Raw genomic sequence first — 17,599 nt, 5'->3', positions numbered from 1 at the left:
CAAAAAGGTTGATGACATGAGCAGCAGCGGAGAGATTGTGAGCTTCACTTGGGAACAAGAGCGACTCCATGCCGCTGTACAAAGCCTCCAGGGAAACAATCCCATAATGTTATACCGCTTATAGTCATACTGCCTCCACTGAAACCAGCAAATCCACCTGTACTCACACACCTGTCAGAGCTGCATACTCCTCTCTTCTCATCATACCATGTCATGTCCTCCTTTTTCACCTCTTCTTCTCCCATTTTTGTTTCTCCTCAGGACACCAGGATTCTTCCAGCCTGCAGCCGTGCAGCATTGGTGGAGGTTCATGTCCTGCCATGTGTACCTGCAGTAACAACATCGTGGACTGTAGAGGCAAAGGTCTGACCGCCATCCCAGCCAACCTGCCTGACAGCATGGCTGAAATGTGAGCACAATACCTGCTTTCTTAAGTTAACAGTGTCACCCCCACACCAAAAAAGGTGATAAATGCCATCCAAATAGTTGTTTGTAGACCTCATTGTAAACAGGTAGGATCTAGGATAGATCTCTGCCTGTATCCTTGTTTAATCATGTTCCTTCTAAATGTTGTCTAATGATATCAAAAATCTTTTTATATTAGAGAACAGAAACAAATGAACCCTAAGCAAACGTTGTATATTAACGTGTACAACTGGCAAACACGATCATAGCTGTAAATTACACCACAGACATACAAACATAATTCTGAACAGTATACAGGTTCACCCTGAATGACATAAAGGTGATCTATGATAGTCAGAAATTCAAACATGGCTTTTGCACATGTTTTGTTTCATCAACCAGCCTTTAATCAATGTGTTCGATCATGCAGGTGGTTTCACAGGGCTGAGAAGATGTAAACACGCTTGTTTTATGTACATATGTAGTTCTAGGTTACTTTTCTTTTTTTTTAAACCATGCATCACCTGGCAGGGCATCCATAAACTTGCAGTACACCGAGAAAGACACAAACGCAGACTAAGAGCAGACTTAGGCTGAGGCTGAATGTTCTTATCAGCTCAGATGGCTGTGAACCACATGTGAGTGCTTTGTTAACATCCCTCCCTCAGTTTATCAGTCCTCCAACATCTGTCTGCGCATTAACCGTTTACAGCCCACATGCTATTAGTCTACTGTAATTCCCGGGAATGCATGGCTAGACTTTTCTAAAATAGTGCCTTTCACTGTCTTTATCAGGGGTTTCATGCTGCTGGTCTGAGGTCTGCATGAAATGGTACAGCAACACGGTGATTTATTCATGGTGTGAAAAAGGCTGGATGGAGGTACAGAGAGCCAGCGGTCGCATTACATGTTCTTCCAACGAGTATGTGTGTAGTTAAGAGGACACAGCAAGTTTCTAGGTCTCCTCCGCCCCATGGGCTCTGTTTATAAATACCCAACTAGCATGGAGGTCACAGATCCCATGTTCCCCAACAACCCTGGCCCAATTCTATTGCAGTGGTGTACTCAATTTCCTCATTTGGACATATACTTCACACTTCTGTGTGTTCCTGCCTAATTGAGTGACCACCCACGAAATGCTGAGATATTATTGAAATCATTTAAAAGGCTTCACACATCCTGCATTTTGACTTTTGAGGTGTAATTAATTTCAGCCCTACATGTTCTGCAAACCATAAAACGTGGAAAAACCGAGATGCAATTTTTCTGTGTTTTATGGTTTGTAGACCGCTTCAGCATGCCCATCCAGTTGTAATGTTCCACAAGTGGAATATCATAAAGATCGATGTGATCTATGAGCCCAATAACCAACAAGCTGCACTAATGGGAGAACAGAGAGAGGCTGCTGAAAGATAGCTCTTCCATGCACAGGTTTTATAGACAGCAGATTCTGTCAGCACAGCAGATGAGTAAAGACATTTTAAATCTTACCCTGCCCTTCACATCTAATTGGTGCTGAACCATGTCCTGCTAATAAATAAATGTTCTAATTCATTTTTTTTACAAGACCAGAGTGGTGGAACGCTGGCTTATATCTTCCTCCTGTCCCATCAGAGCTTTACCATACAGGTTAAATTCCCCAATTTTTTTCCTCCTCTACATTTCTCTCTATCTTCTCACCCTCTTTCCCAGCTTTGCCAAATCACCAGAGGTGGGTTCAAGGAGGCAGATCAACGGCGAAAAGAATTAAAAAAAGGGGGGAAGGTGGGGCGGGGTGTCCGCTCAGTAACTTGGTGCAGGAGGTTTGATCTGTGCTTGAAGTTCATTATAAAATCAGTTTCAATTGCAGCAAGGCGGGTTGCCGGGTATCAAGGCCAGCCTAATGCCTTGTTAATGAGGCACTCGGAAACTCACATACACACACAAACACACGCGCATGCTGCTCTCATTACGTACAAATCGGAGGATTGCAACCTCTCTGCCCTGCTCCACTTTAATGAATGCCAGTGTTGTGTTTATGGCTGCGAGGATGTGAGCTGGTTTCTGTACTCCTCTCTTGTGAGAGCAGGCCCAGTTAGCCTAAACACTACCACCACAGATTATTATGCACCGTAGTCTCTGTCTGCAATGACTGAACCCTGCCATAAAATTCTGCACCCCCTCAACCCTTCCAACCCCCCTTCTGCCTTTCATCCACGCCGCTACGATCCTGCCATCCATTTCTGACTCACGCACGCACTGGGTGAATACCCAAAGGCATAATGTGTTTCCCTTTAATGAAAACCATGCTCAGACCCTAATGAAAAGGATGAAGAGCATTGATTGGACTGACACAAACACCAGCTCTGAGACACACGCAGACAGACACACATACAAATGTTCAGTCTGATAAATTGGATGGGAACCATTGATTGTCCGTCCACAGGCGACTCTGAGAGATTGTTTCTTTTTTTTTTTCTCTCTGCCAATTGGACGAAGTAGCTCCTTTGTTGATTGCAGGGATTAAGTCGCTTGCACTTATCGGTCTGCACAGAGTGACAATGCGAAGGCTAAAAAGTTGTCAGGCAGCATTGTGTGTGTGTGTGTGTGTGTGTGTGTGTGTGTGTGTGTGTGCGTGTGCGTGCCCTTGTCTGGCTGTTTTGTTGCTCTATGTTAACACACACCGGGGCACCACAGCATGTAGGCATGCACGTACACAACCGACAGTGACACTGAAACACATGCAAACAGCATGTAGAGTGCCAGACTGGTTTGGACCAGTCAGACAGACTGGTTGATGAGAGAAGGCGCTAAAGCCACTTGGCCCACCACTCTGCCGCATGGTGAGGGCAGAGGAACCGCAGCGCTGTCACTCTGCTGTAAATCCACAGACACATTGGGACAGGCAGACAAAAACAGACAGAGAGAGCATGTCCACCGCAGGAATCTGTGGTCTGGAATCGGCGCTATCCTAAGAATGTCAATTGCGCTCCTATATCGCTCCACAAATGTCGGCCACTGCTTTGAAGCGGGGAAGGTTCTTGATTGAAAAATTTGGAAGCTCCGAACTGTTAAACGGCTGTGGCTAATGTCTAACAAAACATTTACCCCCCATGAATAGACATAAACATCGCGATGCAGGAGGCCTCAAGAGGCATGTCGTAAATCTGATAAGAATAATTAAATCATGTAGAAATGGTCCTGTGCCAAGAAATCACATACTTTCAGAAGGTGGCGGATAAATCTATCAACAGCCTTCTGTTTGCCAAGGAGTTGTGCAGATTTTTAAAATATTCCTCATTTTCCTGCGGTGACAAATAGCATCTTAATGATCTTTAGATTTGGTTCTAGCCGCTGGCCTACTACAGCTCGCGCAGGCCTGTGCCTCCTGGTCTGCAGCCAGTTGCTCTGCTGGGAGGCAGAATGGTAGAACAACCAGACGGGCCTGCAGCTGGCTCCCTCTGGGCCCTGCTAAGCCTCGGTAAGGACAGTTTTAAAAGCTGTGAACTGACCTGCAGATAAACAGCCCTCTGCCAGCTACACCAGGGAATTGGTCTGGGACTGAGCTGGGTCCTTAGTAGCAGCCTGAAACGCACATGCATGCCCACACTAATGGGGTTTAGGGATGTCTGTTTCCCTGGGACCATCTGAGACTGATTAGAGTCTCTTACCACTCTGTACTGGATGACCAAACGTATGTTTGTCTGTGTATTCATTTCCTTCTTTGACAGTTGTTTTATGGTGAGATTATGTCAGAACCTTTTCTTGTCAACTTTCTCTCAGGCTCACAGGAAAAAGTAAACTCAAAGAAGTAATATTTTACCACGCTGCAAAGGTTTCGCTGGACACTTTGCAGACACCCAAAGGATAATGGCAAATTTCACAATAACAAGTGAGATCATTATTGATTTCAGGATCTCATATGAGAACATAAGTGCTGGAAACTGTAAATTTTATACCGCGAAGAAATATGACTTTTAGTCAAAGGCCTTAACACCCTCACACAAAGTGAGACGGAGCCTTTTTCCCCCTCCAGGCCTTTTCCAGCACACTTTAATATTCAGACTGTTTATTGGTTCTGAGGATGTTATGACTCCAGCATGCCTGGACCTATTACAGCTGGGGAATAGATCTCCACTAATATAATCAGGCCAATCACCAAGGGTCAGAGGTGATTACTCAGCTCTGTTACCATGGAGAACTCTATTGTTTGGTTAACTAATGGTGTCTCCTCTCCTCTCTTTTCCTCTCTTCTCCTCTCCTCTCCTCTCCAGACGTCTGGAGCAGAATGGGATTAAGTCGGTCCCTCCCGGAGCTTTCTCTCCCTACAAGAAGCTGCGTAGGATGTAAGTACAGCAGTACACTCACCTCAGGGCTAAATAATACAGATGAGAACAAGAAGCTGAGAGCTGGAAAAAGAAAGTGACAATTGGCAGTCTTCACATTCCACTTCCAAGGAGCATGAAGTATTTATTTTGTCTGTGCCTTAAGAACATAGTCTTGTTCTCAGACTTGGGGTGGCATGGAAAGCAAGCACTCAGATCCTACATGAGCATAATAACAGTTCTCATGTTTCAATGCTGCACACTGGTATTCCCCTGGCTAGTGTTGTGTCCAGTCTGTGTGGGCAAACTGCCGGCTGGGAAGATGATGATGAGGGGACAGAGAGTGTGCTGGAATGAGGGCTGAGGCTTCGCTCTCTCTGGGAGTGAACGGTGGCAGGCTGGTAGTTGAGTCTCAGTGGTTTTTCACCCATTCAGCCAGCTGCCCGGTCACCTAGCCAGCGCACACCAGTCGGCCAAACCCATAACTCCCAACACCACCATGCCTGACCGACATAGCAGCAGGGAGACGGAGTAAACGGAAGTTCAGGGAGTTTCTCTGCCCTTCTTGAAGGATTCCTCGCCGTTGTATCATCCAGCTCCAGGGACAGTTTAAAGTTCAGATGAGGTGAATACAGAGAGGTGGACAGGCCCAAGCAGCTGCTGTCTCATTTTAGCAGCCGGGGAACCTCAGGATATTTTATATTTTGTACAAAAAGTGTTTTTTGTGACAATATTGCAAAACTCTGTGTCAACCAGGCCAGCTTTCTCTGCTACAGCGAAGAAAACCCTTAAAGGAAATTAGCATTATCGCAAGACTGAAGCATCATTATCAAAAAATGGGTCATTACTTTTTATTGAGTATAACAAGCTTTTTGCAGTTTTCATAGAATTCATAAAAAAACAGATTTAATAGCAGTTGTTGCATGACGCATTTACTGTAAAAAAAAAATCCAAATTAATAAACTGAAGCAGAAATGGAACAAACAGAGCAACTGATATGTTATTGTTCAACAAATGAAGATTTATTTGTAACCCCACGAAGACGAAGCATACATTCATCCAAGTAGATGTTACCCATCTGTTCTTCCAAACAAACATGACCTGCTACTGCGGTTGCTGCTGCTGATTCTGCATTTAGCAACAACAATGCATGGCCGCATGTCTGTGTTGACCCTCAGTGTCTCTGTTGATTCAGCTGGCTATGTGCCCTCACTGGCCAGGCCTGTCCAACACCGTCAGTACACAGCGCGTAGACAGCATCGATACATCATGATGAATACGCTCACTCCCCTGGGTTTGGCTCTGCAGATGTTCATCTGCATTTTATGTGTAACGGTACAATATTATGTAGGAAAAATGGTTAAATATAGGCAAAATTAGCAAAGTAAAAGTTTTATAGAAGCTGATGCGCACATGTCTGTTTATTTGTTTATTTGTGGTCGTGCATCTCCTGACCCTTCGTGTCCTCCTCTCCCAGTAAATGTCAGCCACACACATTCTCTTCCACCTTGTCCCAGTTTGGATGACCTACACATGAACCACCGCTTTAGACAGGGATGCAGTAACAGTCTTCACACACCCAGCACACATACAAAAACCAACCAGCGTCTGACTTTACAGACACACACCAGTGCATATGTTGGCTCCTTTGCTGCGTTTTCATTTCCAGGAAACCTCAGTCCTTTACAAGAAGACAAATGGGTACTTATTTAACTGTTACCCCCAAATGAGAAAATATCCCTCTTCTTCACCACATGATGATTTTCCTTCAAAGGTATCCAGTCGACTGGAGTTCAGTCCACATACTCCATTAACTTGCTCTCTCCATCTGTCTTTCTCTCTTTCTGTCCCACTGTTCCTCATTTTCTGTTGCATTTACTCACACAGACACACACACATAAACACATAGACACACAGGCTTAGTGGTTATCCTGTGGGGAGAGGCCTGCGGATCCTATTAACAACAGCTATGTTCGGAGGCAGTCTACTGTATTTCGCTTTGGATTTCAGCCTTGCGTTACATTTTTCCTTGCACACACACCGTGATACGACAGAGACTCGTTTGATAGGCCACAAATAATACAAGTGGCTGTTTTGATTGGCTACACGGCTCCCTTGAAGGGACGCATCATCAAACATGGGAGCTGGAGCTCATCTTCCACCTCACGCTACATTTGCGTCTTGTTCGCTTGCCAGTCACAAGCGGGGTCCTTGCATCCATGCCGCCTTCCTATGAGGATCACACTAAGGTGACAGGTGACATAGAAACGCAACCTTAACCCCAAATCTCCATTTCTTTGACTAATTCTCTGACCTTCCTCTTCAAAACAGAGACCTGAGCAACAACCAGATCTCAGAGATAGCTCCAGATGCCTTCCACAGCCTGCGATCCCTCAACTCCCTGTAAGTGGCCCCGAGCTGAGTTCATGCAAAAGTAGCCACTCTGGCTGTCATTTGCTGTGTCTAAAGCAAAGCCTCTGTTGTGATTTCTCAGTGTGCTGTATGGAAATAAAATCACTGATCTGCCCAAGGGGGTGTTTGATGGCCTCTACGCCTTGCAACTCTTGTAAGTAGAAGACACACACACACACACACATACACACTCTGCTGATGCTTTGCAGACATACACTGGATACCAGGCGCCCTTTACTCCCACTCAGTGAAGGAGTCATAACCTTCAAGTAAACTTTGTACCTGTGCATAGTTTTCTAGGTGGAATGTATAATAAATGAATGCATGAAGAAACTCTGACAAGCTGCTTCCCTCCCTGTCTTCCTTCTTTCTTCCGTCTTCCTCCCTCCCTCTCACCCTCCCTCCCTCTTTATTCCTTTTCCTCCCGCTCCTCTAAGGTTGCTGAATGCCAATAAGATTCACTGCGTTCGTGCCAACGCCTTCCAGGACCTGCAGAATCTCTCGCTGCTATCGCTCTATGACAACAAGATCCAAACCCTCGCCAAGGGCACCTTCACTTCACTCCGAGCTATACAGACCCTGTGAGTCAAACACACACATGCAAACGCGCCGCTGTACAGGCTCTGACACATGCTGAGCCGTTACCATAAAACATGAGCCAACACAGGAGTTGTTTACTCGCAGGTCTGTGTAATAACACAGGAATGGGATGGTGAAGTAGAGAAGGGGAGCAGATCTATCATCTTCACAAACACACGGACACACACATACAGCTTCTGTGGCCGTCGAGATCAAAACAGCACATACCACACCCAGTCTTTCCACCACGGTTACTCAGAAGGCACAAATTCCATCTAAATGAATGCCTACTTTTCTCTGTCCCAATAAACAAGGCAAGCCACACGCAGTTATCAATACAGACCCCACACCGAGGCATCGGAAACATGATGCATAATAAAAGTTTTCCGCGCTGTCATGGAAGACACCTGTTGGAGATGATGGAGTGTGCTGCCCTTTGACTTACCACACACACACACACTTAAAGAGCACTGGGTATAAGTGTCTCAGGCTAAAACAAGCTTCTTTTTATGCCTGTATTCTGAACAAGGGATAAAAATACATGTTGGGCCTTCCTCCTTGCATCCAAACTGACTGCATAATTCCAACGGCAGCACATGCTCTACAAACTAAAGTAGGGCCTGGTGATATCGTCAAATTCATGCTGGAGGGTCTGAAAAATCTGAAAAAGGCCAAAAAGAAAAGGGGACTTGATATTAAATGTGCACAAATAGTCAAGCTTAAAGCCAACATTCACCTGTGGCTTCACACAGGATTCAAATCCCACTCTCCTGAGTCAGAGTCCTCTGTTTAATACATTATGCTACGATATCCTATCCCCACCATGCACTTTGTTGCACTTTATACTCTTTCACCTGGTTTGGGTGAAAACCATGTGACTGGCCAAAGTCTCCCATCACACACTAGATTTTCTAACGCCTGGACATGGAGCCAAGATGACGTGCAGACATCCATTTTCCTCTCAGTCCACTTAAGTTACAGCGTGCTGAAAGGTTATTAAGGAACTTGTGACTAATGACGCCATAAAATACAGCCTACCTTAACTGTAATAAGTATATTTTGCAAAATCTATGTACAGTTAGTGCCAGTTAAATCAGTGCATCTTACTACAACGTCAAAGCATTCCTTTATTATGATTATGTTGTTATAGTGTGGTTTGATTTCAAGTCAATAAACACTGATGTTAAATGATCACGCTACGCTAAAGTTCACAATGCTGATTTATCGATGAAGATGTTCTGTTTCTGTGGCTTCAGCTGAAAGTCTATTGCAAGTTCTTCCCTTCATATCTGCCTCTCTAATCTTTCCAATCATCCTCTCTATTTTCCAGTCATCTGGCCCAGAATCCATTCATTTGTGACTGTAATCTGAAGTGGCTGGCGGACTACCTGCGCTCCAACCCCATTGAGACCAGCGGAGCCCGTTGTGCCAGCCCACGCCGCCTCGCAAACAAACGTATTGGACAGATCAAGAGCAAGAAGTTCCGTTGCTCTGGTAGGCCGGTGGCTCTGTGTCACTGTCTCCAAATGTCTCCTCTGTTTATTCCTCTCTGGGGCTCTCTATTTCCCAGACAGGCCTCGTTGTTTTTACTCCACTTGTCTCTCACTACTGCTGCACTCTTACCTTCTCTCTTTCTCTCCGCTGGGAGTGGCTTTTATCCCTCATTGTTCCTCCCTCTACCACATACCACAGTTAATGAGTGATCATTCCTGGCAAAAGGTTTTATTTGGCCCATCATTTGCTGTGCCGGTGCTCCTCAATCAATATCTCCCCAGACGGACTTGGGGCCAAGGAAAGAGGGGATCGTTCGCTCTTGCTCCATTTTCCCTCCATATTACCACATCGTGAGTCTGGTTTCACATTCAGACCGCAGTGAGCTGAGGTCACCAGTCAAGGCTGGTATAAGGGCTAGAGTTTCTGTTCGTGCCCATCATTTCCCTCACCCTCTGCCAGTCTCGGGCTCTCGTCCCTCCCAGCCTCCATCTCTGTTTGCCCGCTCATTGCTCTCTTTTCTCCCGGCTCCGGTTTCCTTCATTCCCCCTTTACTCTCTCACTCCTCCTTTCTGCACCAGCCAAACCCCACCATCTCTTCTCCACCCCACCTCATGCCCACCATTGTGTTTATGCACTGTGCCATGCTCTCTGGCACTCTGGTACTGCTGAGGTTTCACACTTCTTTATAGCCCCATTCGTTTGGCTAGACCTACTGAAGAAGGAGTCCATGTGTTTTTCCTCTTTCTTTTCACTTTCTTTTTTGTCTCCTTCTTTTTTCTGTCTTTCTCTCTGTCTCCTTCTTTCCCTCATGTCACTCTTCCTTAGCAACAGCCAAATATTTACCACCTTTTTCACATTGTTACTAGTCCTCCATGTTGTCACGCACAGAGATAGTCCTAGGCTTCTCTGTCTAACTGTCATATATCTTGAATCATGTTTCGTCATATATAAGCGCTATATATGACTGTTCTGAAGCATAGCGACGCCACAGCTATGCAGCTCAGACTGGTCTCACTGACATCCGTCCCTCTTTCTTTTCTCCATCACAGCCAAAGAGCAGTACGTCATCCCAGGTGAGTGGCTTGTAAATGTTCACACCTATCATTGTCTTTCCCTCCTTCTTTCATTTTCCACCTGCAGCGGAACACGTAGCGGCATCACTTTTTCCACTGCTTACTGTTCGTTTAAATAAAATTCTCCCACAGGTTAAAGAATAACTTCAGTTTATTACAGCTTGGGTCTTTTATAGTGTTGCCCTCATTCCTTTTCATAATGGTAAAAAAAAAAAAGTTTAAAAGCTAGCCAACTTTTTTACAGAGAGTTGCAAAACACATTAACATCTCTAGAAAATAAGTCAGGTGGGGGAAAAAAACACAATTATTCAAATTATTGTACAGGTTTTGAACAAACCTGCAAGTTTGCCAAACTTATATGTAAAAGAAAGTAGTATGTTTTGTGCAAATAATTTTCTTGTACAATAAGAAATTACTACTAACATTTGCAGTTTGGTTTTCTCTCCATCCTCTCTTGAGATAATTACCAAAAACTATGAAAGCACCAAGTTGTAATAAACTGAAATACTCTTTTGATGTGGATGAACTTCAGAGGAAATGGTCTTCACAGAAAAACCATTGGGCATTTATGGGTAAAATTAGTTGAAATTTGCAAATTTGCGTGCCACTGGTAGTGGCACTCCAGGCATTTATGCGAATAGCTAATTGGGCCCAAGAGTAGCTGTACCTATGTGTGACTTTTAATGTGATATATATGCGTGGGAGCATCTGTTTCTTCTCAGCTCTGTTTTCCTAACAGTCTCAGCACATAGAGTCAAAAGGAAGCGTCTCTTTGCTTTGGCATTAGCACAGACAGTCAGTCAGCGAGAGGAACAGAAAAAGGAGTGAGGCAGAGAAGGACAGAGGGGAAGGAAAGTGTGTCCTTTCTATCAGTAAAAGCTAAAGAAAATAAAGCCCACCAGAGGACCAAGATTCCTATCAGCGGATGTTTCCGGACCTCTTAACAAGAGCACTTCCAAGAAAATAACTAGGAGGAGCAGTGATGTGTGTCGGACTCTGCTTGCACATGTGTGTGTTTGTGCTGCTGCGGGTGCTTGTGTGATTCGTTGTCTATCCCTGTATGTCTCTGTGCGTGTGTGTGTGCGTAAATTAATGTGTCTTTGTGTGCTAAGTAGAGATAAAGCTCTGCACTGGCTTAGAGAACAAATGGGAGTACTATGTAAGCAGAAGGAAGATCAAAGCCAAATGTGATTAATAAGAATTTCGCCCTCCCTGAATGATAACAATAAAAGCTTGCACAATTCACATACACATACACATGTATTAAACACACACAATCACTGACAGAACAGGAATTCCATAATACATTGATAATGAGGAACCAAGCTGCAGGGAATTATGAGAACTTCTACAACTCCAGCGATGAGTCATTTTGCACCTCAGAGAGGGAAAAAGCCCATTCCTCTCCTCTATGTTTTCTCCAGTTTCGTGCAAATCTGCTGACAGTAAAAATGTCACCACCACGCTCTTGTGACAATGACGATGACTCAGGCTCACGAAATCTCCCCTGGCTCCTCCACATCCTCGAGATCAAAGCGCTGCGCTGTACTTTCATTGCTTCCTCTGTAGCAGGAAAGGCCTTTTCCTGTTGTCTGGCCTAGCGAGGGAAAGTTTCTTAATGACCAGCATTACTGTGTCTGTCGGCACCCTCCACTGAGCCACTCTGAGAAGTGACACGGCTTCAGAAAAGAAAAAAAGCCTTTGCACAGACAGCCAGAGGAAGTCGTCTCTGTGAATGCAATTGCAGTCTTCCACTTTCCAACTTGTGTTCTAATAAAGTCAGCGATGAGGGTTTGGGATTAGGTTCTGGTTTTGGATGCTGCTCATATTTATTCGGACAGATTTTTGATACTCAACCGTCGGATTTTGTCCTGGCTGTCTGAGGTTTTCCTGCTCATGATTGTGGTCTGGTGCCCCACGGTGTCCCGTTGACGTCATCCCCAAACCTCGGGCACAGTGGTGCAGTGATGTGAGCATGCAAAACAGAACGGGACACAAAACAATTTCCTCACAGAAAAATGCTGGGCTGTTCCCTCTAAATGGAACATATGCACACGCATCAGCTTTACACGCACACAGACACACATGTAAGCGCAGACACTGAGACACAATACGCACTCTCACAGACGCACACACACTGTTCTAAGTAGCTCCCAGCGCTGTTCCATTATTGAGCAGCCATGATGTAACTGGCAGCACACTTTTTGGCACGTAACGTCTATTCATAGACAGAGGAGGTGCAGGAAAGCGTCCCACACTCCCCATGCTGCCTCATTTTTGCTCTTGCTCTATCAGGAAAGACGTCTCTCTGCATCTCCGCCCCTCAACTTATATGTATCTCTCTTCTGTCTCCTCTTTCATTCCTTTCTTCTCTTTCTTTCCTGCATTTATGCTCCTAATGCCCTCCTTCTATTTCCTCCCTCTCCTTCCCTTTGACTCCACCTGTCTGCTTCCTGAGCATCTCTTCAGCCACCTCTCTTCCGCCATCCCCCCTCTCTTGGGTGCTCTGCTTCATTGCAGACGGCTGCCCAAATCCTCTTTCTGTTCACCCCACTGCTCACACTCTGCCACCGCTGTCTAAAATAGCTCAGCCTCACCCATTCATCTCTCCTATGAATGGTAGGGGAGTTGCAGGATGACTTAAAGGGTGTCTAAGGTTAAAGATGAGGTAGGGATGCCTTCTTTTAGGTCACAACAGGACAAGATGTACACCTGTGGTGGAAATGGATGCGTGACTAAGAGCATCATGGGAACGAAAAGTACGTGTGTTGGTATAGGAAAAAGAGCTGACGTCATATTTCAGTCATGACAGTATATGCGTTTGCATTTTTCTCCTGTTCAGGTACAGAAGACACCCGTTTGAATAATGCCTGTAACAGTGATCCAGTGTGTCCTCCTAAGTGCCGCTGTGAGTCCAATGTAGTGGACTGTTCCAACCTGAAGCTCACTAAGATCCCTGAGCACATCCCTGCATCCACCACTGAACTGTAAGAAATCTTGAAATGAAACATTGTAAAATAAAAACTGAATGTAAAGTTTTGTTTCGATGATTAAACTTTTGCATCTTTTTCCTCTCTAGCCGCCTTAACAACAACGATATAACAACTCTGGAGGCAACTGGAGTTTTTAAGAACCTTTCCCAGCTGAAGAAAATGTAACCCACTTTACGTTTTAACATTACCCCTCAACAGTCATTCTCTAAACAGTAAGTGTTGATTTGAATTCTCTTACGTGTTTTTTTTTTCCTCCACAGTAACCTCAGCAACAACAAGATCACAGAGATTGAGGATGGGGCGTTTGAAGGTGCATCATCTGTCAATGAGCTTCATCTCACAGCCAATCAGATCGATTCGGTTAGAAGCGGGATGTTCCGTGGCCTTGAGGGACTTCGCATGCTGTGAGCAGTACACTCATGCATGTTGATTGTTCTAAAATGTTTGGTATCATTTCTAATTTTTAATATGGTTTTGATTTTTTTTCCTCTTTAGGATGCTGAGGAACAACAAGATCAGTTGCGTCCATAACGACAGCTTCACAGGGCTTCACAACGTTCGTTTGCTGTCTCTGTATGACAACCAGCTGACCACAATCACCCCCGGAGCCTTCGACACTCTGCAGACTCTCTCCACTCTGTAAGACCTTGGTCTCACACACAAACACACACAGCTCAATCTTTAAACTTAAGTTTCATTCCTCTTATGGCCATTTAATGCTCATTCTCTCCCAGTAACCTCCTGGCCAACGCCTTCAACTGTGACTGTCGGTTGGCCTGGCTCGGAGATTGGCTGAGGAGCAGGAAGATCGTGACGGGTAACCCTCGCTGCCAGCGTCCGGCCTTCCTGAAGGAGATCCCGCTGCAGGATGTGGCTCTGCCTGACTTCCGTTGTGAAGAGGGTAGGTTCCACCACAACTGTAGTTTTGTTGCATCTTCTCCACTTTGAATGAAGCCATTTGTCTCCTTGACGGGAGATAAGCCTCTTCAACATAGCAGATAACCTCCACTGTATGTGAAACTAACCTGTCTGGGTGTGACTGATGAAGAAGTTAACATTGCACTCTGCTCCACAATCCGTTATGCGCAAGATCTGCTTAAAGTGTCTGAGATCACCTTAAATAATGACCGCTATTGTGTGAGTTTTTTGTTTACTGAATAGATTGCTATTCAGCAGTTCCTAAGCTGCTGGTCGATGCCAGGCTGAGTGGAGCTATTGAGCTGTTTGCCTTATTGACCAGTCAGCCTATTTGCACCTGAATGACTGTTAGACTTGTCTTCAGGCCTCGGGCAGCTTCCATTCTTTGCTGTTGCTGGTCGATATTACATTAGCGAGGCTCCTCTCTCTCTTGTCCTGTTTTACTATTCACATTTTTCATTTCCTCTTACTTCATTGTCTCGATGCCTCACCAGCTTGGAGAATTTGAATGTTTTGGCGCTGTCTTGCCTTTAGGTTTTCTTTGTCTTTCTTCTCTTTCTACAGGTAGAGCAGCTCTTCTTTTGACTTGTCTCCATCTCTTTCATACCCTCCTGGTCATTCTTCCCTTTGCTTCCGCTCTAATATCCCACTTCCCTCTATCTCTTCTTATATTTTCCCAGGCCAAGAGGAGTCAAGCTGTGTGCCCAGACCCCAGTGTCCCAGTGAATGTACTTGCCTGGAGACTGTGGTGCGCTGCAGTAACAAGCACCTCCACGCCCTGCCCAAAGGCATCCCCAGAAATGTGACTGAATTGTGAGTACCTTGGCATCAATTGTATTTATATTCATACGCTTGACCGGTTTCGTCTTGATTTGAAACTGACGGAGATCACATAAAAAAAGCAAAGAGGCGTTTATGAGGCTCAACACAAGATGAGATTTAGCGAAAACAGCAGAGGCGAAGAAAGCAGATCTCATCATTTGGAGACGAGGAAAGGAGTCAATAAACCCTGTAGTTATTCTCTCAGACATTCTTCTTCTGTGTTCCTTGCAGCCTTCAGGGCTAACACTGATGTCACTCTCACACTCAGAGCCAAGGATCAGTGTGTGTGTGTGTGTGCGTGTGTGTGTGTGTGTGTGTGCATGCATATTTGTGTGAGGGCCAAAAGCCTGTCCACAGGAGCATAGGGGAGCAACAGGACATTTTAATGAGCAGTTTTCAATGGAAAGGGGAGGGAATGGAATAGGTCTGGAACTTTCCAATACTGCTTCAAGTGGTTCTGACTAACTCAGGCACACACACACACACACACACACACAGATGCACACACACGCTGTGCAAGCCTTAAGGCCTGTCATTGTCCCAGCAGGTGTGACCAGGTGTACCCCTCTGTTCTGGGCTTTCATCTAGTCATCTGGAGAGTTTGCTACTCCATCATTATCCCAAGTGTCCTCTGCACCATCATTACCTATCATTACCTCCAAACCCAAAGGCCTCCTAACTAACCTCCGGCCCCCCCCGTCCGCCATCCCCTGTGCTCCCCACCCCCATGTACAGTCAACAACAATAGCAGGAGCCTGAAGCATTGCCCAGAGGGACCAGGCCCTAAATCAGCCATTTATCAAAGTGACGGACCATTGGGTGCACTTTGTGTCCACAGTCAGCAGGGTGGTTGCACTCCTGGAGGCCTGATGTTAGTTGTGATGGCTCATGCATAGCTAGAATGTTATCACGCACATGCACACCTAAAAAAAAAATGTGCTGGGTCGCATTTCGGACTTGCATTTCCCAGTAGAACGTAGACGTAACCCATTGTGTCTGAAATAGCATGTATACAGGATGCTTACTAAGCCCAACTTCTAAGCATGAGAGCCTGAAAGACAAAACATTCCACAGTTTCAAGCAACATGAGATTAAATTGGCTGCAGCAGCGTGGGAAAAAGTCATGTCCTGCAAAAACAGACTGCAGCTCCTAACCTAATCAATCCACAGTGAAAACAAATCTGCTGAAAAAAGTGGAATAAAATTTCCAAATGTAGATTTAAATCAATTTGCACCAGCTAAAACCTCATTAATTTATGACATTATTGTGTCAATAATTCAATTCGGCAATCCTTATAAAGTGACTTGGAACTTGGATACCTGTAAAACACACGCTTTGACTTGTGTTAAACTAAGTGGCAGCTGAGTTTTTGTCATCTGCAGGAGTACCCAATAAAAAAAATACAGCTGAGCAAATAACAACTGCAGATCAATACAGTGACATTAAAACACTTCATGAAATTAGATTTTCTGAAAATAAAAGAATATTGGGTGATTTACAAAATAGACTTCGGTGCTGCAAGTAGTTGGATTAAATCTTAGATGCCATATACATTAAAACATGTAGACAAGGTGGACTGCTTGAGCTCTCGATCACACCACACAATCCTCCTCAGCTGCAAGCTTAAGTTTTCAAGTGCAAGAATTAGCTTATCCAAACAGAAATGTCAAGTGCAGATGTTCTACACTGAGCTAATGCAGTCTGAAACACCAGTTCTGCAGTAAATCTTAGCTTCATGAAGGTTCTAATCTTCAGGTTTTGTTTAAACTAATTTAGGGAGCTGTTGAATCCACTGTGTGGCTGTTGCAGGACTGTTGAATTAGACTGCATTAGTTTTCACTAGGACTGCTTAATGAGATGGCAACTGAGTGTATGTAATTTTATGAAGACATCTGGTTTTGAGGATCATTTCAGGATGAAAATCTCGGTCTGAATGGATCTCTTTGTGTGTCTTTGTGCAGGTATCTGGATGGAAACCAGTTCAGCGTTGTGCCAAAGGAGCTGTCTACCTTCAAATACCTACAGCTGGTGTAAGTGTTTGTTCATCTGCCTCCTCCGTCACTCTGCGCATATCAGTATAGTGAACGTTTTCGATTTTTCCTTTCAGAGACCTGAGCAACAACAAAATCAACTCTCTGACCAACTCATCCTTTGCGAACATGAGCCAACTTACCACTCTGTAAGTCCTGAGCAGCCTGAGCTGTCAGAACAAAGAGCCAGTATTTTATTCTTGCGCTGACAGCAGAATGGAAACAGATGAATTTTATATACATGCATATGTAATTATTTTTACATTGCAGAATCCTGAGCTACAACTCCCTGCGCTGCATCCCCAAAATGGCTTTTAGTGGACTGCACTCTCTTCGGCTGCTGTGAGTTTATTTTTAGAATTTAAATCCATCCTTTCCTCAATATATATGTGTGTTAGTCTTATTACGTTGGTCAAGGGTTAAGTCTTAAAATCCTGTTTTTAATCTATAATATATCTTGCCAGTCGGTATCAGAGACTTTCGCTTTTTTTTCTCATGCAAACCAAATGTTTGAAATGTTTCTTTGTTGTCACATAATTTGAAGACGATGCTCAAAGCAGCAACTTCA

General features: G+C 44.7%; 1 protein-coding gene across 4 annotated transcripts in view; it reads left to right on the top strand.

The window, feature by feature from the left end:
- Window positions 1–17,599, top strand: part of slit1a (slit homolog 1a (Drosophila)) — a 90,251-nt gene that overhangs the window by 59,112 nt on the left and 13,540 nt on the right. For 2 of the 4 annotated variants that reach the window (XM_023268143.3, XM_023268145.3), the window contains exons 9-24: window positions 262–409; window positions 4,659–4,730; window positions 7,041–7,112; window positions 7,204–7,275; window positions 7,559–7,702; window positions 9,031–9,194; window positions 10,244–10,267; window positions 13,110–13,254; window positions 13,347–13,421; window positions 13,521–13,664; window positions 13,756–13,899; window positions 13,995–14,161; window positions 14,859–14,991; window positions 16,963–17,031; window positions 17,109–17,180; window positions 17,302–17,373. In XM_023268143.3, coding sequence (XP_023123911.1) covers window positions 262–409; window positions 4,659–4,730; window positions 7,041–7,112; window positions 7,204–7,275; window positions 7,559–7,702; window positions 9,031–9,194; window positions 10,244–10,267; window positions 13,110–13,254; window positions 13,347–13,421; window positions 13,521–13,664; window positions 13,756–13,899; window positions 13,995–14,161; window positions 14,859–14,991; window positions 16,963–17,031; window positions 17,109–17,180; window positions 17,302–17,373 — 1,717 coding nt within the window. The remainder of the gene's footprint in view (window positions 1–261; window positions 410–4,658; window positions 4,731–7,040; window positions 7,113–7,203; window positions 7,276–7,558; window positions 7,703–9,030; window positions 9,195–10,243; window positions 10,268–13,109; window positions 13,255–13,346; window positions 13,422–13,520; window positions 13,665–13,755; window positions 13,900–13,994; window positions 14,162–14,858; window positions 14,992–16,962; window positions 17,032–17,108; window positions 17,181–17,301; window positions 17,374–17,599) is intronic. The other 2 variants (XM_023268146.3, XM_023268144.3) reach the window with 1 other exon arrangement.

The sequence above is a fragment of the Amphiprion ocellaris genome, chromosome 16 (assembly GCF_022539595.1).
Source record: "Amphiprion ocellaris isolate individual 3 ecotype Okinawa chromosome 16, ASM2253959v1, whole genome shotgun sequence".
Lineage (NCBI taxonomy): Eukaryota > Metazoa > Chordata > Actinopteri > Pomacentridae > Amphiprion > Amphiprion ocellaris.
The sequence above is the reverse complement of the archived record's forward strand: the minus strand, read 5'-3'. Positions and strand labels throughout refer to the sequence as shown.